The sequence below is a fragment of the Grus americana genome, chromosome 3, assembly GCF_028858705.1.
Source record: "Grus americana isolate bGruAme1 chromosome 3, bGruAme1.mat, whole genome shotgun sequence".
Taxonomy (NCBI): domain Eukaryota; kingdom Metazoa; phylum Chordata; class Aves; order Gruiformes; family Gruidae; genus Grus; species Grus americana.
The window spans coordinates 87,534-111,035 of record NC_072854.1 but is presented as its reverse complement, the minus strand read 5'-3'; the positions used below and the strand labels follow the sequence as shown (position 1 = coordinate 111,035).

The following is a 23,502-nucleotide window of genomic DNA, read 5'->3' as shown; positions in this document are numbered from 1 at the left end:
CAACTGAGGAGACTGGGATCCAAAGGCCAGATGCTGAGGAGACTGAGTGTTTAAGTCCAGCTACAGGAGAGATCCACATTGCACATATGTGTGCACATACAAACATACACATACTTCTTTTATATATATATTTTTATATATGCTTCTTTTCTCTCACTAACACATCTTCATCCTGATCAGCCAGAGAGGGAAACAGGATGGAGGCCATTGGTGCTGTTTGTGTGAGTGCTGAGCGCACCTCTTTGTGTTGATCTGTGCGGCTGGCTGCGTTATATATGTGTGTTGTGTTTATACCTACAGGAATACATGCTTAGTCTGGCTACTGGTTGGACCTGGAGTTGTGGAGCTGCAGCAACCTTGCTTCTATCAAGATACCAGATTTGTCTCTCCCCACAATAGGATGGAATACAGATTCTGATTTAGAGATAAGAAGAAAGTGCATTAAAAAGCAGCACAGTTTTTGGTCTCTGCCACACAAGAAGTTTGGAAAACAGCTCCTAGGCCAGGAAATCTGAATGTTCCTACAACAGAATAAGCCCCAAAGCACTCCAGATCAGAAAATCATTAAGTGACAGAAGTGAGAAAATAAAAAAAATAAAAACATCCTTTAAAAAAAAAAATCTACCAACCACAAAAACCGTGTCCACTCAAGAATACTGTTGAATGGTCCCCTTTTCTACAACTTTATTGTTGTTTGTTCTATTTTTAAAGCTCTCAAAGGATATTCCTGATATGATTGGCAGAACCCTTACACGTATTTCTTCTACAGATAAAACTGAGTTCAGTCACAGAATCATTAATTTTAATAGACAAGTCACTCAGAAGGAACTGCGTAACATCAGAGAATTTTACCTATGCTTCTGCAGTAGAGGAAGTTTATTTCTCCTAATACATGAGCAGCGTTACCAAGCTTGTAATTTGTGTCTGAATCTGCAGCATATCTTTCAGAAGTCATCTAATCTCTCATAGAAGAACCAGAGAGAAAAACAGTTTTGCATTGAGTCAAAAGTGATGAGTACCTTTTTTTCCTGAAGATTTGTTAATGCTGTTTTTTATTCCTCTCATTTCCAACCAGTAAGCAGGCCTGCGAATAGTCCGCTTGCTTCTGGACTCTGCACTTCCATTCACTCGACCTTTCGGTGAGGCAGAAGAAATGTTGCTGACTGTCTCATCATAGTTACTGTTCAGTCCTAGGACAGTAGTTTCCACCTCCTCAAATTGCTTAGACCTGGAAAATATCAACTTGAAATCCTAGGTGTATGTACACATACATACACACACAACCACAATAACTTGACAGACAACATCCCTTTCATCTTCCCAAGTACTCTAAAAATTCATCTCACAGTTCATTGAATCTCCTGAGTTTTGTGAACTGAAAAGTGCCAGCAAGATAAAACATTCTAAATGTTATTTTTCAGTACATCTTTTAGAGAATGACATTAGAAAGCTACTTCAGAGGAACAGAAAAAAACATTCATCCTACCTCAAACCTTCAACTTAAGAAGCAGGCACAAGTTAATCTCAATTTTAAAATACACATTTATCCTTAAGCAACCAATGTGGAATATAAGAATTCTTCTGCAGCTCATCATTACAGAAGAGACCTTTCCATCCCACAAAGGGCAAGATCTCCTTCTGTATGTAGTCCCAGAGTCAGAGCTGACACTACACAAATAAAGACCTAATGCTAGTAAGAATTTTAACCAGCAAGGCTTTCAGCAATGAAGACAGCCTTAGAGTATATCCTACAAATCACACTACATTAAAACTAATTTAGACTAGCCAGCAGCACTGATTTTTGTGATGCTAGAGATCAGGGGAATCTTTGCTTCACTATTCTCAAATATTTCTCACATCTCTGAAATGCCTGGACATTTACACTACTGTACATGACAGCAAAATTATTAGGTGTCAAAGAAACACAGTGTATCTATTCTCTGGGCAAATACCATTAATTTAAGAGGAAAGAACAGAAAACAGAAACATTTTTCAACATATCCCATTGCTACCACAATTCACAAAATGAAATTAGTAGATTGCTTGAATGACGACTGTGATGGCCATCCCAGCAATAACCTCCCACACCCTGAGCTGTGGGACTCACATGTTTTAATACATCAATCCAGGAATCAGTAAGTGGGAGACACTGACAGTACCAGGTCAGATCATTACACACTCTGTTTAAGGAGGTACTGCAGAAGGATGGGGAGAGGAATTATCAAGTTAAAGCCTTTCAGTTGCAATCACACTCAAAATACATAGATTTTGGAACACCATTTGGTCTTGAACATATAATATCTTCCCAGTGTTAAAATCCTTTTAAAAACAATAAATGAAAGCTAATACCCCTTGAAGTGTCAGAAAAGCACTTTTCCTACAAATCAATAAGCAAAGTCAGTTGACACTCTCATCACACAAACCAAAATCATTGCGACTCTTAAAATTCATAATATTATGTAAAGACCAGATACGGTTTTCCAATAGGAACCTCTCAGCTTTTTTCTTGCCCTCAGTCAAACTAGACAAGAAACATTCACATACTTTTTGTTTCCCAGAGATCTCTTGACCTTCTGTTGTCTGTGATGTCCAGGCCTGGTGACCTAACAAAGCAGAACAATTCACATTAGTAGCATAATTTTTCTTCTTTTTGCATGTTTCATTTTTCAGTTAAACGCAACACCTGCACTTTGAGGTTGTGCATACCATCCTTTGAAAAGGAAACCACTGTTTCCTGCAACAAGGTAACTTTTCCAACTCTGGCTGAATTAGAACTGGAAGCAAAATAGGGATAAGCCCTTCTGCACTCCCCATACGTTAGCCAATCATTCCCCTTGCACTGGGGCACGATAGCGTGTTCTTTGTCTCCAATTCATTCAGTGGTACCTGCTTTCTGCCTAGACTTTATCACACGATGACAAATACTTTAGATCCTAACTTCCTAGTTTTTACATAGTACTTATTTTCTGCATAATGAAATAATTCTTGCATTTGCCATACCAAGAATGTTGTCTCTAGTCTCTTTTACACCCTCTTTTCATTTTTTATCTTAATTATTTTGTCATACTCCTTCAGCTGCCCAGATGTTCACTTTATCCACATCACAGAATCCTTCTTATTTGACAAAGATTTTTTGTCACTTATGGCTTGTTGCTTCTTATGCTCCTATTAAGACATGCAATTTAACAATACCATTGACATTCCCAAGTCAGTATTAAGAACTCATTTGCTGTACATTGTTCATGGCACGTGGACAATTACTTATCACCTTCTTCCAAATGGTAATAATGACGCAATGTCGTTCTTCATTGGGAAACCCAAGACAAAAATCTTGGTTATGCAGACTAGAAAACAAAAAAAATCATTGCCCACTAGAAGTATATGAAATACCAAAACTGTAACCTAGGAACAGATAGTATTTTGCCATATACAGGCTAAGAAACTGGAAAAAAAAAGAATATGGATAAATTACCTATCTTATTTATAATTATTAGAAATAAATGCTACACATTATCTGGGGAAAACAGAGAAGAGACAGAATTTGAAGAAGTCATAAAAATGTGGTGAGATGCTGAGAAACTCCAGGTGCTGTATCAAAACTAGGGAAAGGCAGCTTCAAGGCAAATAAAATTCACCACTAAAAAAAATGCACTGGAATAAGTAACTTCAATCTGCCTTTTATGCTCTTGCCTTTTAATTTATGCATAGGAACAAGTAGTAGTTCACCCTTCCCAGGACCAGAGTCAGTGAGAAATACCCTAACCACTAGGTAAGAAATTCCGTAGTAGGCACTGACATCAACTAGGTGAATTCTTAAACTGTGACTATGGAGTGTCAGACTCTCCTTGGACCTCCAGCCCCAGCATCTCCTCTCATGGAAAGGTTAGGGAAGCAGCAGGAGGGGAATTCACAACTGCTTGATCAATGACTTCACAACAATATCTTGTCTTCTTTGGAAGAAAAGTCAATTGAATGTGTTTGTATTACTTTGATATGGTTTACACACATCTAGTAGTGCAAACAGCAGTGTTTGGAAAAGCCCTACATCAGACACATGGAGAAACCTCACCGAGGACCAGCTAGAAAAAAAACAGGCCTGTGAAGTTGTAACGATAAAAATGAACAGGCAGGCATAGTCTGCTGCAATTAGCTGGCCTAATCTACCATTAGAAGACTCTAGATGATTGACAAACATGGCACATGTTTTAAGATTTTTTTTTTTAAGAACTAAAAAATTTTGCATAAAAGTGAACATTAGTATGAAGAATTTAGGTCACAGTTAAGGATCTGCAATTAAAAAAAAAAGGAGAGTAGAGATGATCTGTCTAGCCTTCCTTTCTGAGAAGTTGACAGCAGCAATTACGATGGAAACATCTAGAGAAACCGGTGTTTAAGTTTTGAATGTTTTTTCTTTATACAGTGTATTCCCATGTAGAAAACAAAGACCTAATGTATGCAGGAATGCCCAAGGGCTGGATATATGGAAAACAAAAAAGCCAACTTCCTTGCACAGGTTAGAAAAAGAGAAACAGCGGCCTAGAGCCTGAAAAGATGAAGAAACTTCACTGGCCATTTCTGCCTCCCTGTGGACTGTGGGACACTTCTGTGACCTGGAACACGGCCTGCTGCCGGAGACAGGCTGCTCCACAACAATGCATCTGGAAAGCTGGCGTTTAGGCACAGAAACTCTCACTGAGGTCTGGAGACTGATGTAGTAACTGGCCGTGAGTCAGTCCTAGAACTAGAGGAGAGGTGTCAGTGGAAGCACCAAGTGTCCTGCACTGCTGCGACCGTCCCTACCCCCGAGGGAAGACCCCCGGGGCCGGCGTGACGGCTTAGCACTCTTTGGGGAACTCCCTGTTTCAGTCCCACGGTTCCGTTTCTACCTGCATACTTCATGGACTACCGCCTCCTGCACCGAAGACCTTTTGGACGAAACGCATGACCAGCGCCGGGAGCCAGCAGTGCTCTGCTTCGGGTCCCTCCCCGGCCCTTGGCCGAGCAAAGCTGGGCCCGCCGCTCCCCGCGGGCCGCCCCGCTACTCCCCAGGCTCGGCATCAGTGGGCGACCAGGCCTTCAAACGGAAAGCAGGCGTTCCCGCCGTCGCTGGCGGCTCTCCAGGTAGCCCAGCGCGAGTCCCGCTCGCCGCCTGCCCGCTCGGGGACAGGGCCCAGCCGACAAGCGGCAGCAAACAGATCGGGACCGCTCACCGAGCCAAGGCCGCAAGGCCCGCACAGATCAACCCCGGGCCTGGCCGGACCGCCCCCTGCTCTCCTTCCAGCCCCAAGCCCTGCAAGACCCTTGGGGCGAAGCAGAAGTCCCACCTCGGCTGTGCCGGTGGCGCCGGCCCACTGCCGCCATCCCGACGGCAGAGCCCATCTCGCAGCGGCTTCCGGCCCCGTGCGCCCCTCCCGCCCCGGGAAAAAAGCCTAGCCGCATGTCCCCGGGACAGCAGCCGACAGCACCGGTAACGAGAACCCCAAGCACTCACCGAGCCACTACCGCCGCCCCGCATGGTGCCGCCGCTGCCACGTCAGCACGCGCCCCGCCCGCCCGCGCACGACCGCGAGGCCCCGCCCGCCCGCTTCCGGTCGCCTCCTCACGGCCGCAGCCGGCCCCAGGCCCCGCGGAGGGGTGTTGCCAGGTGTCCCCGGGTGCCGACTGGGCCGTCTAGCGCGGGCAGGCCGCGCGAGCCCGCGGTGCGTACTCGGCCGGCGGCGGCAGGGCGACAGCCGGGTCCTGCGCGCGTCATGGAAGGGTGCTGTGGGGCCGCCCCCACGCCGTCCTCCTCGCGCCCCGGAAGAACACGTGGGTGCTGGGAAGATGGCGGCAGCGGCGACTCCGGTGTGCGTGTTGGTACTGGGCATGGCCGGCTCCGGGAAAACCACCTTCGTGCAGGTGAGGGGGGCGGCTGGGGGGGCTGGGGGGAGCTGCCGGTTTCCCCCAGCGCTACGCCCGTGTCCAGTGGGGCCTGATGCCTGCTCGTGTCCCCTTAGCGACTCGCGGCCCACCTGCATGGGCAACTCTGCCCCCCGTACGTGATCAACCTGGACCCCGCCGTGCACGACCTGCCTTTCCCCGCCAACATCGGTGAGTCCTGCCGCCTTGGCGTAGCCCTGGGCCGTGGCGGATGGTGGGCAGTGTGAGGGAGGGGGTGGTCCCGGACCAGAGGTGTGGCGTGTTTGTGGAGTTCACCAGAAGAAAGGAAGTATGTTTTGCCATAAATAAATAAAAGCATTTTTTATATTGTTTTTCATATGTTTCGCGGAACCGAGGGGGGGGCGGGCAGGGTGTGTGGAGTATTTGGCTAGGTTGCTTATATTCTCTTTAAAAGATTCCAAGTCCTAACACAAAAAGGACTTTATGTTTGGGTGGTGTTGGGTTTTTTAAATTTAACTCCTTTCTCCTACCAGTGTTTATCATGGGAATTTTTAGGACCAAAGGCAGTCTTCCATCGCGTTTGTAATTTTTTTTTACATCCTCTGATGTGATTTGATGAGTTTGGGTTCTTGTGGTCTTTCTTTGTCAGCGATGAACATATTAACAGATTCAATCTGGTTCCTTACATCTAGAACAGTGGCAGCTGTATGTGCTACCAAATAACTTCTTTAAAGCACTTTAAAAGACATTAATTTTAGAGAAAATACCTTAACAGAACTTATGTTTAACTTCCAAAGGGCTTACCAATCATTAGGTTTGTGAAGGTCCTGTCTCTTAAACTTTCTAACGTTTGTCAGCCTGACTCTCCAGAGGGTAAGAAAGGCAGTGTGGATGCTGAAGTTGTTTTATTGATGTCAGATGAATGGTTAGAGTATCTGTTCTAGTGCTGGATCTCTAATAATACAGTTAAATATATATACTTTCTTAACTGATGTTGATCAGCTGAGAATAAAATTCAGCTGAAGCTGTTACTGCTAAATACCTAAATTGGTGGTGTTTCATGTGAATTACATTAGGTTTCATATGTATGTTGAGAGCATAGCTAATCTGTTAGATTTTCTACTTGGGAGATTTTCCCTGTTGGTGCTACATGTATTACTGAGACAAAAGACTTTCTAGAAAAAGAACGGCTTTCGCTATCAGGAAATTGATGAAGAAGGATATTTTAAAAGATATCCTAAAACTATTTATATGTCTTCCTCCTCTAGATATCAGGGACACTGTGAAGTACAAAGAAGTCATGAAACAGTATCCTTTTTTGTCTAAATAATGATATTTGAAATCTTAGATTTTGTGAAAATAGTCTGTCACTTCTGCACACTACAACGAAGGGGGCAGGAGACATTGAGGATTGCAGTAATGCAGAATGTTGCATGAAGATCAGAAGTTTTTCATAGAATCATAGAATGGTTTGGGTTGGAAGGCACCTTAAAGATCATCTAGTTCCAACCCCCCTGCTGCGGGCAGGGACACCCTCCACTAGCCCAGGTTGCCCAAAGCCCCATCCAACCTGGTCTTAAACACTTCCAGGGATGGGGCATCCACAAACTCTCTGGGCAACCTGTTCCAGTGCCTCACCACCCTCACAGTAAAGAATTTCTTTCTAACATCTAGTCTAAAACTACCCTTCTTTAGCTTAAACCCGTTACCCCTTGTCCTGTCACTACACTCCCTGATAAACAGTCCCTGACCATCTTTCCTGTAGGCCCCTTCAGGTACTGGAAAGCCACAATTAGATCTCCCCGGAGCCGCCTTTTCTCCAGGCTGAACAATCCCAACTCTTGTCAGCATGTCCTCATAGGAGAGGTGCTCCATCTCTCTGATCAGCTTTGTGGCCTCCTCTGGACTCGCTCCAACAGCTCAGTGTCTCTCCTGTACTGGGGCCCCCAGAGCTGGATGCAGTACTCCAGGTGGGGTCTCACCAGAGCGGAGTAGAGGGGCAGGATCACCTCCCTCGACCTGCTGGTCACGGTTCTTTTGATGCAGCCCAGGACACGGTTGGCTTTCTGGGCTGCAGGCACACACTGCCGGCTCATGTTGAGCTTCTCATCAATCAATACCCCCAAGCACTTCTCCTTGGGGCTGCTTTCAATCCATTCCTCCCCCAGCCTGTAGTCGTGCTTGGGATTGCGCCGACCCACGTGCAGGACCTTGCGCTTGGCCTTGTTGAACTTCATGCGGTTTGCACAGGCCCACCTCTCCAGCCTGTCAAGGTCCCTCTGGATGGCATCCCTTCCCTCCAGCGTGTCAACCACACCACACAGCTTGGTGTCGTCGGCAAACTTGCTGAGGGTGCGCTCGATCCTGCTGTCCACGTTGCCGACAAAGATGTTAAACAGTGCCGGTCCCAGTACCGACCCCTGAGGAATGCCACTCGTCACTGTTCTCCACTTGGACATTGAGCTGTTGACCACGACTCTTTGAGTGCGACCATCCAGGCAATTCCTTATCCACCGAGTGGTCCATCCATTGAATCCATGTCTCTCCAATTTAGAGACAAGGATTTCGTGCAGGACAGTGTCAAATGCCTTTGACTATATATTTATTGCATGTGAGGTTAGAAGGGTATGTTCTACAAGATTTTATACTCCTTACGTCATTTTCTCCTGTGCTAAAAGTGATTCTGCCAAATATTTACAAATAATAAGCACTCTGCCCACATCTATCTTTTTTTCCTGTTGTTCTTTCAAAGAGCTTGTATCTTTCTTTGTGGAAGCCAGCAGTCTTTTCCCCATGTTTTAAGAAGTCTAATTTTATTTCTTATAAACAAATACGCAAATTTCTATTTGCTGTAGTAGGTGGAAAAAACTATTTCCACATTTTTTGACCATAATCAAAGCACTGTTGTCATTCTGAATCTCAAAGACATTGGACTGTTGACTCTTGATGCACAGTAGCTTTGATGACTGTAGTTCAGTAACATTACACTAAAATGACTGCACTTCCAGAGAGATATATAGGTCCTTTGTCCCCTAAGTAATAGCTTGTGCAGATGGAGATAATATACTGTGTCCGGATTTGACTTGCTAGTGTGACTCTTAAACCTGGTGTAGCGGAAGGTGTCCCTGCCCATGGCAGGGGGTTTGGAACTGGATGATCTTTGAGGTCCCTTCCAACCCAAACCATTCTATGATTTTATGACTCCTAAATGTAATATTTTAGGTAAGAATAAAGATGATGAGGGATAGGATTCATGATTTTAGCTGTGATTTGATTTGGAGTTACCAGCAAAACATCCAAGTATAAGTTTCAGTTTGGTATGCAGGTGCATTATTTGCTTAACTGTGTCTGTTAGCCATTACTGGAGTTTAAGCATCTCATTAAATAGTGCTTTAGGAGGCTTCGTGTTTGGATATTGAGAGTGGCCCTAGAAGACAGCATGTACTGATGAATCAGTACTGGTTCTTATGCAGTTTAAAAAAAAATAACTTTGTTTCTTTGAATGTAATTAGCATACAGATCTGTATGCATGAAAAAGGATCTTGAAATCTTCATCTTTAAGCTGACACTTCGAGTATCTTTACAACATTCATTCCCATTATCGTTTAAATTCTGCTAAAAATTTATTTGTGCAAGACATCTTTTAATGATCATTTGAAGTATAAATTCTTAAAATTAGGTGCATTCAGGGCATTGTTAAATTCTGAGTTAGTCTGTGTTGTAAATCTTTTTGGAAAGACAAAGATGACTTTGATGTATACACACATCTACATTTTCTCTTTGTCCAGAGTGGTAATGCTTGAATAATGGTAAGGGGAAGCCACGGCATAACCCCTTTTCCTTTTGTCAGTCGCACATGTTTGGGCAAGAGAGAGACCGCTTTGTATTTGTTATGCTACTGCATCACTTAGAAGACTTAATTGTCTATTAGGGGTATTGTCTTTTGCGGCAAGGTATCCAAGTGCACTGTACATGGCCAACTATTATCAGAATTGAAAAACAAGCCTTCTGAGATCCGCATAATCATCTGCTTTCCTAAATGAACTGTCTAGATATGGGCTGGGCCCAAATGGTGGAATAGTGACCTCTCTCAATCTCTTTGCTACAAGATTTGATCAGGTACGAGGTTGTTCCTATGTGATACTGTGCTACGAATACTGTGCTGGGAGACCGTGGGGTTTTTAAGTGTATTTGGAGTCTCAGAGAGTACTGTGTTTGGCTGGCCTCCTAATATTTCTTTGGAGTTAGAGTATTCTCCATACAGAACCATGTGTTTTACAAAGCAACCAAAGTGCATTAGCTTTCATTTGAGAGATTTCAATTTTTCAGCTTTTTTAAAAGTAAAATTTAGAAGCCATGTGTACAGAACATTCTTTAGTCTTTGTACATACCTGTTCTGTTGCACTATGTTCACTATAAAATCTTTCATATGAATGCTCTGATTTTGAAGTAGGGAAGCTAACTTCTGGAAATGGGTTAAGTTTTCCTAGGGTTGGTCAATAATTGACCGTTCTCTTAAATCATAATGCTAAATCAGTGCTGGGGTGGGAACTTATGCAAGATATTGAGACAGTGCAGAATCTCTTAGTAAAAGGTAGGCAGCAACTGCATTTGTTATACCGTTTCTTTAGCTAGGTACTAGAATACAAACAAAATCAAGGTCGTCTTTGACCTGCACAGTGTCTGAGCATTTTCCACCCTTCCTTAGTAGGAAGGAATTTTCACACATTGAAAACCTTAGGTACTTTAATCTTCTTTTGATACATACATGCAGCTGTGCGAGTTAATGTAGGTTCTATAATGAAATGATTATGAAAGTTTCCTGTTGTGAGCCTAAATACAAAGTATATTTCCTTTTCAATCAGGTGATGAAGTTTATTGAAAAAAGGCAAAATGCATCCAAGTGAGTACATTCTACTAAGTTCTGCTTTTCTGGGATCAGTGTGGGAAAACCATATGAAATCTTTAAAAGATTCTCTGCATTTTTTCTAGTTGGTTTTCAGACTTGGTATAAATTTTATGTGGAAAAGGGCATAGAATTAGAACAGATAAAGTAGACTTTCTTCTCATACATTGAAGAAATGTTGCTGATTCCAGTTCTGCTTTTCTTGTCTTCCATCAGACTGTCATTTTTCCTCACGCACTGTTCAAATTCTTATTCTGAAGAGTTTGCAGTAATAAGTGTCTGTCAAATTGATGCCTTCAACTTTAATAGAATTTGAAGAGAGTCCATGCTTTTTAGTTACAAAATTCACATAGGAAGTTTTCAGGCATGTACATAAATCTTGTCACTGTTTGGGAGAAGCTTTTCTGATCTGTAGCCGAATAATCATGTGATTTGCCATTATGTGCTTGTGGTAATCTAGTCAGAACAGGACCTTGTGCTTAACTAATTTTCCCTTGTTGTCGGGGGTGACTTCTTACCAGGTATGTTATTATTGACACACCAGGGCAAATTGAGGTATTCACCTGGTCAGCGTCAGGAACCATCATAACCGAGGCCTTGGTAAGTGTTTTCTACATGACTTGACAGTGAGGCTGTGTGAAAGAAGTTGCTGTTGAACAGCATGTACTTCTAATTAAAATATCTTTGTGATTCCAGGCTTCCTCTTTTCCTTCAGTTGTTGTTTATGTGATGGACACCTCTCGCAGTACTAACCCTATCACCTTTATGTCCAACATGCTGTATGCCTGCAGGTAAGAAAAGCTGAAAATGCAGTCCATCTGCTTTGCTTGCCATGTCTCTTTGGTACTTATTTTGGATGGGAATCATAGAATGGTTTGAGTTGGAAGGGACCTTTAAAGACCATCTAGTCCACCCCCTCTTCCGTGGGCAGGGACATTTTTCACTAGATCAGGTTGCTCAAAGCCCCATCCAACCTGACCTTGAACAGTACCAATGATGGGACATCCACAGCTTCTCTGGGCAACCTGCTCCAGTGTCTCACCACCCCCACTGTACAAAAATTTCTTCCTTATGTCCACTGTAAACCTACCCTCTTCCAGTTTAGAACCATCACCTCTTGTCCTGTCTCTGCAAGCCTTGGTAAAAAAAATCTCTCTTTCTTATAAGCCCCTTTAAATACTGAAAGGCCACAATAAGGTCTCCCTGAAGCTGCCTCTTCTCCAGGCTGAACGGCCACAACGCTCTCAGCCTTTCCTCATAGGAGAGGTGTTCCAGCCCTCTGATCATTTTTGTGGCCCTCCTCAGCACCCGCTCTAACAGGTCCATGTCTCTCTTAAATAATCCATGAGACCTTAGTGTGATGAGGGCTAGTTACATCAAATCTAACACTTTGCATGTTGCTTATAAAATCATTTATCTAAGATGTATCAACATAGCCTAGTTTAAGTTCCTTCTTGTAAACACATTTTAGTCTATATTTTTTTTAATATTATTGATACTTTCAGTGATTCTTCAAGTTTTGTTTGGAGCTCAGCATAGCATGGAGTTCTTGATTTATTGTTTTCCTCCTCGTACATGGATTTATCTGTTTTCTTGCATGTTAAACCAGGGACTAAACGCCTATGTAAAGATAAACATATCTAGGTCTGTCGTAATTCATGGTTAATGTTGGTAAAAGGTTGTCAAAAAACCTATCAATCCTTGTACCAAGGTAATAAGCTGTATTACTGTGATAGGCCTATGCAAAACGTGTCTTATTACATCCTGCATTTTCTGACATTAGTGTTGAGCAAAAGATGCTAGAATATATGCAGTGAAATAAGTATGTAAGCTCATGTTTCAAGGTAGTTTTGCTTTATAGATGTTAACTTTATAGAGTTAACATAGGTGTTAACTTTATGAAGTTATTTGAATTCATTGCTCAGTTCACAAATAATATCTCAGAACCTAAGGTTTGAGTCAAAACAATTAGAAAATGCACTCAGTGTTTAAAAACTGGGATCTCGGTGTCATAGAAAATAGTAATCAAAATCAACTGGGTGCATAGAAGGAGGTTTTATATTTAACAAATGTGCACTTACATAGTGGGGGGAGCATACTTTCTGGGTGAAAATTACATTCTAATTGACGTGGAGGAAAATAATTATCTTTTGAAGTCAAATGTATTCAGTTTTGCACAAGTCTTGTCTACCTTATGCTTAACTTGTTTTCTATTATAGTGAGATTTAAATTAATTTTTGTTTTGTTTTGTTCCCCCCCCCCCCCCCCCCCAGTATCCTGTACAAGACAAAGCTACCTTTCATTGTTGTCATGAACAAAGTAAGTTAAAGCTATGGTTTCTATGTCCTAGTGGAACATTGTTCTGTTTGGCTTGTTTTGCTGTAGTGTCTTTGTCTTACTACAATAATAGATTTTTCTAGAAAAGAGTAGCAGGCTGAAAACTGAATTTAAAAGGGGTCTTTAATCTGGTATACAAATGAACAAGAAGAATCAGAGATGGGCAATTACAGGCAAACATTCAAGTTAGAGATGATACTAACAATTTGAAAATGTTTGCACCTTACTGTAGGCTATAAGGAAACTTTGTAACATAAGTGTAAGTTCATTACTGAATCTGCTCTTACAGTCCCCTGCTTCCTCACAACAATTGTCTTAATCATTAATTATTTCTATTCAGCATTAGGCTGATGATGCACAGTGGGAATTGTCTAACACCTGCCTGTGTTGAGGAAGGAGTCCTATGTATTGTAGCAGGCAAAACTGAACAAGGTGTTTGGTCCTGATCAGTGACAGTAAAAATATGCCAATATTTGCCAGAAAGCAGATATTTACTAGCCTAAGGATACACCTCTGCTGTTGTGTAAGGTACTTGTAGCCTTAAAGGAGTGCTTTTGAGCCTAACAGCTAGCCGGTTCTTTAAACATAACAATTTCACATACTTAAAGAATACCATTAGATTTCCGGTGTGAGTATTCTTCCTCTTTCCCACAGACATCCTTTGTATTCAAGGAATTGCTCCCCAACATAGCAAGCTTTGTGTGTGCATGCATATATATCCTATACGCTTCCTCTAGAAAACCCATGCATTTAATGTGAAATTTTACTTCACAACAGCTGAGTAGGATTAGTGTCTGATGTACTCCAACTACAAACATATTCCCAGTGACCCAAACCATGCATGTCTTTGATATCTGCTTGCTTACTTAGCAAGTTTTTGTACAGTTTTCCTTCTAACTCTAGACAGTAATTTTAGAACAAGTTTTTAAGCTTTTTCTGTAGAAAGAGGCATGAGGTAGGAAAATCATTCCCTCTTAAGAAAATACATTTTTTGAAAGACTGAAAAAAATGGGACTTCATCAGTATATGTAAGGAAAGGTAGGCCCGAGGCTTAGGATTTGTAACTTTAAACTTCATTTTGATCTGATTTTTAGTCGTTGGTAAAAAGGCAAAGAACGTTTGAAGAATTTTTGACAAGCGTGGAAGAATCCCAAGGAACTCTCCTCCCTGACACCCAAACCAATCAAGAAAGGATGGGATCTTCAATGAGGACTGTTCTTGTTGGGCCTCAGTCATACGATCTAATATTTACAACTTAAACTTTATTGTACAGCATGCAATTTTTGGATGCCCCTTTCCAGTAAACCGTAGAAGCCTTTAGACTTGCAATTAGGACTATGAAGATGACGAGGGAACTGGAGCATCTCTCTTATGAGGAAAGGCTGAGAGCGCTGGGCCTGTTTAGCCTGGGGAGAAGAGAAGACTGAGAGGCGATCTGATCAATGCTTATCAATATCTAAAGGGTGGGTGTCAAGAGGCTGGGGCCAGACTCTTCTCAGTGGTGCCCAGTGACAGGACAAGGGGCAACGGGCACAAACTGGAACACAGGAAATTCAGGTGTGAACATGAGGAAAAACTTCTTCCCTCTGAGGGTGATCGAGCCCTGGGACAGGCTGCCCAAAGAGGTTGTGGAGTCTCTTTCTCTAGAGAGATTCAAAACCCACCTGGACACGATCCTGTGCAACCTGCTTGAGGTGATGCTGCTCTAGCAGGGGGGTTGGACTAGATGATCTCTAGAGGTCTCTTGCAACCCCTACCAATCTGTGTGAATTTTTTCCTTAAACATGCCTTCTTAACACTGGGATAGTGGTTGGTTTTTTTCCTCTTCCTGTATTGAAGTAATTGGTTTGATAAAAACAGAGCTTGCAAAACTTCAGACCAGGGCTGAGTATTTTGAAAAGATCAGCATTTTGAAAGTAAGTTTAAAATGGAAATTTTTATTTGTTCACCTAACAGCCTAAAGGTAAGAATTCATCATTATTACTTCTGAAAATTTTCTCCTCTTCTTCCAGACTGACATAATTGACCACAGTTTTGCAGTAGAATGGATGCAGGACTTTGAGACTTTTCAGGATGCCCTGAATCAAGAGACATCTTATGTCAGTAACCTGACTCGTTCTATGAGTTTAGTGTTGGATGAATTTTACAGTTCACTAAAGGTAAGAATATTCCTTTCTTTACTATGTGTCATAAAAGCCTGGAGAAGAGAAAGCTTAAGGAGGATATTATTGATGTGTATAAATACCTGATGAGAGGATTACCCAGGGGTCAGTACTGGGTCCAGTCTTATTCAGCACATTCATCAGTGACCTGGATGAGGGGACAGAGTGCACCCTCAGCAAATTCTGCTGACGCTACAAAACTGGGAGGAGTGGCTGATACACCAGAAGGCTGTGCTGCCATTCAGCGAGACCCGGACAGGCTAGGGAGTTGGGCGGAGAGGAATCAAATGAAGTTCAACAAGGGCAAGTGTAGAGTCCTGCACCCAGGGAGGAATAACCCCAAGCACCAGTACAGGTTAGCGGTTGACCTGCTGGGAAGCAGCTCTGTGGAGAAGGACCTGGGAGTCCTGGTGACAAGAAGCTCTCCATGACCAGCGGCGTGCCCTCGTGGCCAAGAAGGCCAACGGTGTCCTGGGGTGCATTAAGAAGAGTATGGCCCGCAGGTCGAGGGAGGTTTTCCTCCCCCTCTGCTCTGCTCTGCCCTGGTGAGGCCACATCTGGAGTTCTGTGTCCAGTGCTGGGCTCCCCAGTTCCAGACAGACAGGGAACTACTGGGGAGAGTCCAGTGGAGGGCTACAAAGATGATTAAGGGACTGGAGCATCTCTGGTATGAGGAAAGGCTGAGAGAGCTGGGCCTGTTTAGCCTGGAGAAGACTGAGAGGCAACCTGATCAATGCTTATCAATATCTAAAGGGTGGGTGTCAAGAGGCTGGGGCCAGACTCTTCTCAGTGGTGCCCAGTGACAGGACAAGGGCCAATGGGCACAAACTGGAACACAGGAAGTTCCATCTGAATATGAGGAAAAACTTCTTCACTTTGAGAGTGACAGAGCACTGAACAGGCTGCCCAGAGAGGTTGTGGAGTCTCCTTCTCTGGAGAGATTCCAAACCCACCTGGATGTGATCCTGTGCAACCTGCTCGAGGTGATCCTGCTTTAGCAGGGGGGTTGGACTAGGTGATCTCCAGAGGTCCCTTCCAACCCCTGCCATTCTGTGATGTAAGGATGATGGAGGCAGGCTCTCTTCAGTGGTGCCCTGTGAAAGGGCAAGAGGCAGTAGACACAAAGTGAAATATAGGAAACTATGTTTAAACAGAAGAGGAAAGAAGGATTACTGTAACTTTACTGATTGAGCACTGGAACAGATGGTCCAGAGAAATTGTGGAGTCTCCATCCTTGGAGATACTCAAAACACTCTCAGAGAAGATCTCAAGCAACCTGTTCTAGTTAATCCTGCTTTTTGAGCAGGAGAGGTTGGACTAGACAATCTCCAGAAGTATCTTCCAACCTCAACCATTCTGTCCTTCTGTAGAAGAGCTTTGCACTGCCCTTTTGAACTGGAATCTGTTGAGCCTTGCATTTGGGCCAAGATTTGCTGGTTTGTACATGAAGTCACACAGTGGCAACCTGAATCATTTAATACAGAATTGTGTTTAATCATCAGAATAATGCTAAGATAGGGTGGTAAGAAGTAAAGTTCTGTGTTGCAGTGTCTCCCATCTGAGATAATTTTCCTTGTTCTGAAAGTGTCAGGTACAGTTGGGCAATTTACTATGTAGGAAGAAGGGAAAGAATCTCAAAAACAAACAAACAAAAAATCCTGTATATTTGCTGATGCAAGAACAAGTGGGTTTTTTTCCCCACTTACCATGTGTTGAGAGTGTCAGTTTCTCTGAGAACACTGTTCATCGGAGGATGTTAATGATCCCATAGTCTGTGCTAGGAGGTTTCAGCTAATTGTGTTTTTCATCAGCTTTTACTTAAGAAAAAGCAAGCAAACGGCTCTATGGCTGTTACAGGAAAGACAATGAAAATACCTAAGTGATTCCATTCATACAGGTAATGATAAATTAGCCAAAACAAAAATAAGTTCCCTTTGTGGAACAATATACAGTATTTCAAAATGGCTTATAGTGGTGCCATGTACAGGACTAAAGTACTTCCTAGTCCTTATTTGCTAATCAAGCAAGTATGTATGTATGTAATATCTATTAGAATAGTGGACTGGAGAGCAGGACATATGCAGAGCATTATAGAGTAGAAGGCAGCTTGTACTTAAGTGCAATGAAAGTATAAATATTAATATATATCGGCACAGTGCCTAGACTAATGCTTCAAGTATAAATATTAATATATATCGGCACAGTGCCTAGACTAATGCTTAAAATCCTTTGGAATGTGTTATTGTCTGTATATTTACTGTACTATTAATAGAATGTTTACATTTGAAAGTGAGTAGTAAAGACTGTCTTGCTTACAAAAAAGAGGGAAAATTTTCATTTAAGGATGTGAGATTCTTGAGGGTCATCAAGTACTGGCTAGTGATAGTCTTAATAAAAGGTATTTTTAGATAATTGATTTAATAAAAGCAGAACAAATGGCCAGAAGTGTAGTGACAGACAAGCTCAAATTGGAAAGCAAATGTGCATTTTTAAAGTATTGCCGTAGTAACTGATTAAATTCTCCATCTCTTGCTGTTCTGGGGGTTGGATTGGGTACTTTTAAAAATGTGCTTCAGCTAAATACAAAGTTGTTAGAACTTCAGAGGCAAAAGGTTATTTCTTGTGGTCTGTTTTGCTTTTTACTTCTAGTACACTGATATTCCAGCAGTCTTACTAACCACTTGAAATACTAGGTTCAGAATGATAACTTTGGTTTATTAACAATAACCAAGTAAACAGAAGAAAGACTTGATCTTTCTTTTGAATTGCCTTCTTATTCATTATGTTTGGGCATTATATTAACGGTGTTTTTTGTGGGGTATTGAGATTGGAGGTACAAGGATGGGTGCAGAGTCAGGTTTTCTTTTTTTTTTTTCCAGTTGTTGCTTACCCCCTCCCCATGGTAAAATTTGTAAAACAAAAACCCAGGTTCCTGAGTCAAATAAGAGACAGAGGAGGGACGGACAGACCAAAAAACGGAGGTAGCAAACATTAACAGCAGGTGGAGAAAGAGGTTGAAAGTTGGAATGACAGAAGTGGAAGTATTACTGCATAATCTTATGCCACCGTGATGATTAAATGACTATCGTTAGATTCCCCCGTATTTTAGTTTTGTTGGGTTTGTTACTTTATAAGATACTGGTTAGTCTTTCCAGCTCTGATGATCCATCAGTTACCTAAAAACTTGATTCACTTACTCTTCAGTTCTGGTATATGGTTTTCTTTTATAGGTGGTTGGTGTTTCTGCTGTGCTCGGCACGGGACTGGATGATTTTTTTGTTCAGCTTTCTAAAGCTGTAGATGAATACGAGAGGTAAGATGATAACCTTTGGTCCCTGACCTAGTGAATACTTGCTGAAGTTATTGATTTGTGAGCCCAAGCCTTTGATTTGAAGGACTGCTCACTTTTCACAGCCAAGGTAGTCTAGGGTTTCTAATAAACTTAAGTGCAAGAGTCAGCATAAAAAGCAGCAGTCAAAAGTGACTTTTGTTACTTTTGAATTTTGTGCTAACTGTTCATTGAAAAAGTAAAAGCTATCTGTGCCAGCAAATCTCTGAAGTAATTTTTTTCCTCTGATTCCATACAGTTATCAAGGTTTGAATTGTCCTCAGGAAGCTAACAGATGAGTTTGGCAGACTGAATAGATAAGCAAGTTAAAATTCAATAATTCTTTGAGAATTTGCTCCTTACTGAATTCCTCCCCATGAAATACTGCCAGGTTGCTCTATAATGTTAGAAAGCATATCCAGTAACTTGGATTACTTGGAAATACCTAAACCAGACCATAGATTATTGTTAGAGGAAAATATAACATGCTGGATTGGATAGCTGGAGAGAGGCTGCTACAGCTTCCTGTTCCCAGGTCTGATTAGTCTGGCCTGGTTGTGCTCCCAGGTCTGCATACTCCCTAGTCCCTGCTAACATGAAAATAAACCCTTTCATTCCCTTATGCCTCTATTTCCCACACTTGTTCCTCCCCAAATCTCCTAAAGTCCTCCCTTTTCCTACCTTTGGTTCCTCCCCTAAACATCCCATAATAAATCCTGTGATATCCCCAAATGCTCTTTCCCCGCATCCCATAATGTGTCCTGCACCCCTAGGCAGCCACCCTTCTGTGCTCACAAGGTGATCCAGAGAGCTCCTGATGAGGCATGGTGATGGGTGTCACGCCTGGACTGTGGGGCTGATGGCTCCTGGCACAGGCCCGGCAGGAGCCGGGGTAGGGTATCCCTTCCTCTGAGTTCTTAATCTGGATTCCATGCCTGCCACCATGCCCCTCTGTTCCTCTGGGTTTGTTGAGATGGGTCTTTGATGGTTTGAAGGCTCTCCCCCAAATGTCTTTCTGCGCTCTTTGGAGGTGCTGGGGAGTTTTACCACATAACCTAACAATTATTCTAGGATACACTACCTACATAATGAAACCCTAGTTAAGGGTTTCATATAAACTGCCAATGTGCGCTTGCAGCCCAGAAAGGCAGTTGTATCCTGGGCTGCATCAAAAGGAACGTGGCCAGCAAGTCAAGGGAGGTGATTCTCCCTTTCTACCCTGCTCTCATGGTACCCCACCTGGAGCACTGTGTCCAGCTCTGGGGCTCATGGTCCCAGACAGACATGGACCTGTTAGAGCGGGTGCTGAGGAGGGCCACAAAAATGATCAGAGGGCTGGAACACCTCTCCTATGAGGAAAGGCTGAGAGCGTTGTGGCCGTTCAGCCTGGAGAAGAGGCAGCTTCAGGGAGACCTTATTGTGGCCTTTCAGTATTTAAAGGGGCTTATAAGAAAGAGAGATTTTTTTTACCAAGGCTTGCAGAGACAGGACAAGAGGTGATGGTTCTAAACTGGAAGAGGGTAGGTTTACAGTGGACATAAGGAAGAAATTTTTGTACAGTGGGGGTGGTGAGACACTGGAGCAGGTTGCCCAGAGAAGCTGTGGATGTCCCATCATTGGTACTGTTCAAGGTCAGGTTGGATGGGGCTTTGACCAACCTGATATAATGAAAGATGTCCCTTCCCGTGGCAAGGGAGGTTAGACCAGATGTTTTTTGAAGATCCCTTCCAATCCAAACCATTCCATGATTCTAAGAAGAGGGTGTCCACATCCACTTTTTCCTTACTTCATTAAAGGACTATTTCAAGGTCCCGTAGTGCTACAATAGTTTGGAAATCTGTGAACAGTCTTTCTGCACGAGATCCCATTGAACTGTCTTAGGAAGCACAAGTACTGGCAGAGAAGGTCATGTCTATAATTAGAGGAAGATGATAGATCTGCTGATTGGATATAGCAGTGAAATGACTGCCTCAGTTGAGCTGGTTTAATTTCTTATCCAACAAGACGATGTGAGAAAGGTTTGCTATTTTAATGAAGTATGTTCACTTATTTTGCATTCATTGGTTTCAGAATCCAAACCTGGGTAAAAAGTACCATTAGTCTTTCTGAAATGTCTCTTAAACATGGAAGCCTAGAGAAAACTTTTTTTTGGGTAGAAATAAGCCTCTAAGATGATCCTTACTTAATATAAATCATGTATTAGTTCAGACTGAGTGCACTCTATTTATCTTTTCAGAGAATATCGTCCAGAATATGAGCGCCTCAGAAAAACACTGGTAAGTATTAAGTATTGTATACCTGGGTAGTGTATCTTGGGGTCACTGTTATGCACACAATTGCCTCTATGTTGGGAAGATCTAACATTTCATTTACTGATCGTAGTCGGTGTGGAAAACCTCCTGTCCTGAAGCTCACTATCTGTCTGTCTTTTCCTAGATATGGCGGAGCATATCTTCACAAAAATAAAGATGATTTGTAAAACAGATGTTGCTCAGTGTTTTAGTGCTAATAATTTATTTGGGCAAATTGTGAGAAAATGATTGGGAAAGATTTTTATATCTTCTATTCAGAAGGATAGAGACTTTTTTAAAAAATAACTTTCCAAAGTGAGTTGTTGAGAATATCACTATATCTTTCCACACCAATGATGTGTACTGTTTTGACTTAGACAATTAGTAATGAAGACTGAATTGCAGTCCCAAAATCAGTAGCTCTGCTCACCTTGAGTTCTGGCTGTCCAAAGGACAGTTGTCTGCAGGCACAACTTCACTGAGTTTGGCTTCCTGATGCTGCTGAAAATGTTCTCTAAGTCCATCATGCTGGAGGTTGCGTTCCATGTTTATCCAAAAGTTCTGTCGTAATGTAAGACCTGCTTATTGACTTCTGCTTTCTGGCTGGGGAACAGACTGCTAGTATTGGGTGAGATTACTTTTCTACTGATGTTTTAAATGTACTCATAATCCACATGTAACATTGTACCTGCAGGAGAAAGCTCAAAATAAACAAAAGAAAGAGCAGCTGGAACACTTGTGGAAGGACATGGGCAGCGTGTGTGTGCAGGGCAACACGCTTGCAGGTACCTTACTGGGAAGATTAAGTTTACTGCAGAAGTTGTCTGAAGGGTGTGCCTTGAGAAGTCATATAGTGCTTTTCTGTCTTCACAGCAAAAGCGTGAAAGCAGCTTCATGTCAGTAAAGAGGAGTGGGGCTTTAGTTCCTGTGGGATGGGTCTGACTTAGGTCTTCTATGTGTCAGTCACAGGCATGAGAAGAAGAAACCCTGCTGTGTAGATAAAGCAGTGGACATACTAGCAGTAATTAAATACTTTAGAAAAGGTGAAACCGTCAAATTATAATATGAGAAAGCTCTGCTGTTGGTTGAACTGTTGCATTATATGAGGTTGAGTGTGGTGCTGATGCAGTCTGTCCTGTATCTTTGGAATCCAGAAACCACTTTCTGTCCCTTTAGATAGAGTAGGTATTAGTTGCTGTGTTTATGTGCAAATAGAAATTGTCAGGGCACAAACTAACTTCCTTGTTAGCATGCTGTTTTGTGTATAGCCATTTCTGTTCCCTCCAAGGGTCTGATGATGCTTCTGCAATGGGTCCCTCTGAGCTGATCCTAACACGAGGAACTCTTGATGAAGACGACGAGAGGGAGAGTGATACTGATGACATTGACCATGAAGGTAAGGGAATGAGCGATCTGATCAGGTCTAAAAGCTGTCTAGTCAGGAGATACCCTCTGTATTTCATTAACTGGATTGACTGTAATGAGAGCCTAGAAGACAAGCAAACATTGTCACCTAAATATAGGTGTCTAAATCTGTAGCAGAAGTCTAGCTGCAATGCTTATTCAAGTGATACTACTCTGTAACCTTTGTGAAAGTTCAACTGTAAATTTTCTATTCAAGTAGTTATTTTAAATAGGTGTATAACATGCATAAACCAGATAATTTGTTATGCTTGGAGTATGCCGTGACCTCTCAACCTAATTAACGCACAATATGTTTCACCATCTTTTTGGCCTTACAGTTTCTGCCTCTGGCTCTCTTCCCTTTTCCTGTGACTCCTGGTCTTGGAGCAGTCTTCTAAGTTCTTACAATGTGATTTTTCTCTTACATAGCTTGCAGACTTAATCTTCATTCTTTCCCTGTTCCATTGATTTTTAGGATCACTTATTTCTGTTGCTTTGTAATGCAGTTGAAGATCAAATAGACTTTATGTGTTGCTCTGACGAGCCTGACTCTAGCTTTCTTCAGTAACACAAGTAGAACAAGTGCTGAAATAGTGCTGAACTGTTTATTCCCCCCCCCCCAGTTACTGAGGAGAGTCACGAAGAACCAGCCTTCAGAAACTTTATGCAAGAGACACGGATGAAATACCAGAGAAGAAGCAACCCAAATGAATGAGACCTTCAGCAACAGAGGATTTGGAATCCCTTGTAATAGACTTAAAAGTAAAGGAACAGCATAAAGAAATTTGCATGGAACCATGCATGAAGTCTTTTATCTGTGAACAGCTTCCTCTGATAATATTTATATCTTTCTTCTTGCAGTAAATGTTGGTCATATGAGCTGAAGCTCTTGTATCCAACTGACTGCAAGTTGGGCCATCTGCCACTGTGGCTTCCTGAAGCTGAAGAAACCAAATAGCACTTTCTTTTGCTCCACGTTCTTTAGATGTGTCTGTCGAGAAATTAGATTTTGAGCTCTTGACAGCATTAGCATCTAGAGCTACTTACTGGTCTCAAAAAGTGCGCTCTGTTCACTTTGTGCAGACAGGTGTCTGCTGCAGCTGGGACACAAGTGACATCTCTGCTGCATGAAACTTCATCAATCTAGTGCTTGATGTTTTGGTTTTAATTAAATATATTTTATGTACTAACAAA

At 42.3% G+C, this 23,502-nt stretch overlaps 2 protein-coding genes across 16 annotated transcripts in view; one reads left to right on the top strand and one right to left on the bottom strand.

The window, feature by feature from the left end:
* The window catches only part of ZNF512 (zinc finger protein 512), a 24,746-nt gene extending 18,973 nt beyond the window's left edge, over positions 1 to 5,773 (bottom strand). For 4 of the 14 annotated variants that reach the window (XM_054822815.1, XM_054822821.1, XM_054822823.1 and 1 more), the window contains exons 1-3: positions 5,708 to 5,758; positions 2,545 to 2,603; positions 1,020 to 1,228 (exon numbers count right to left, since the gene is read on the bottom strand). In XM_054822815.1, the coding sequence (XP_054678790.1) occupies positions 1,020 to 1,228; positions 2,545 to 2,603; positions 5,708 to 5,752 (313 nt within the window). In that variant the 5' untranslated portion in view covers positions 5,753 to 5,758. The other 10 variants (XM_054822818.1, XM_054822819.1, XM_054822820.1 and 7 more) reach the window with 9 other exon arrangements.
* Positions 5,584 to 23,502, top strand: GPN1 (GPN-loop GTPase 1). Of its 2 annotated transcripts, XM_054822830.1 has the most exons (14): positions 5,584 to 5,898; positions 5,997 to 6,090; positions 7,149 to 7,188; positions 9,933 to 9,999; positions 10,746 to 10,783; positions 11,308 to 11,386; positions 11,483 to 11,577; positions 13,060 to 13,105; positions 15,136 to 15,282; positions 18,516 to 18,598; positions 20,850 to 20,889; positions 21,599 to 21,689; positions 22,193 to 22,300; positions 22,932 to 23,502. In XM_054822830.1, exons 1-14 carry the CDS (start codon positions 5,824 to 5,826, stop codon positions 23,021 to 23,023), a joined length of 1,095 nt encoding a protein of 364 aa, XP_054678805.1. In that variant the 5' UTR covers positions 5,584 to 5,823; the 3' UTR covers positions 23,024 to 23,502. The 2 variants fall into 2 exon arrangements, with proteins under 2 accessions (XP_054678805.1, XP_054678806.1); XM_054822831.1 differs by lacking the exons at positions 7,149 to 7,188; positions 9,933 to 9,999 and having other exon boundaries at positions 5,880 to 5,898.

What these genes read in the sequence shown, in the direction of transcription:
- GPN1 (XM_054822830.1), top strand. Translation starts at nt 5,824, where the DNA reads ATGGCGGCAGCGGCGACTCCGGTGTGCGTGTTGGTACTGGGCATGGCC. An exon ending in AAAAGGCAAAATGCATCCAA is followed by an intron (nt 10,784 to 11,307) that starts GTGAGTACATTC and finishes ACTTCTTACCAG; the next exon opens with GTATGTTATTATTGACACAC. An exon ending in CCATCATAACCGAGGCCTTG is followed by an intron (nt 11,387 to 11,482) that starts GTAAGTGTTTTC and finishes TTGTGATTCCAG; the next exon opens with GCTTCCTCTTTTCCTTCAGT.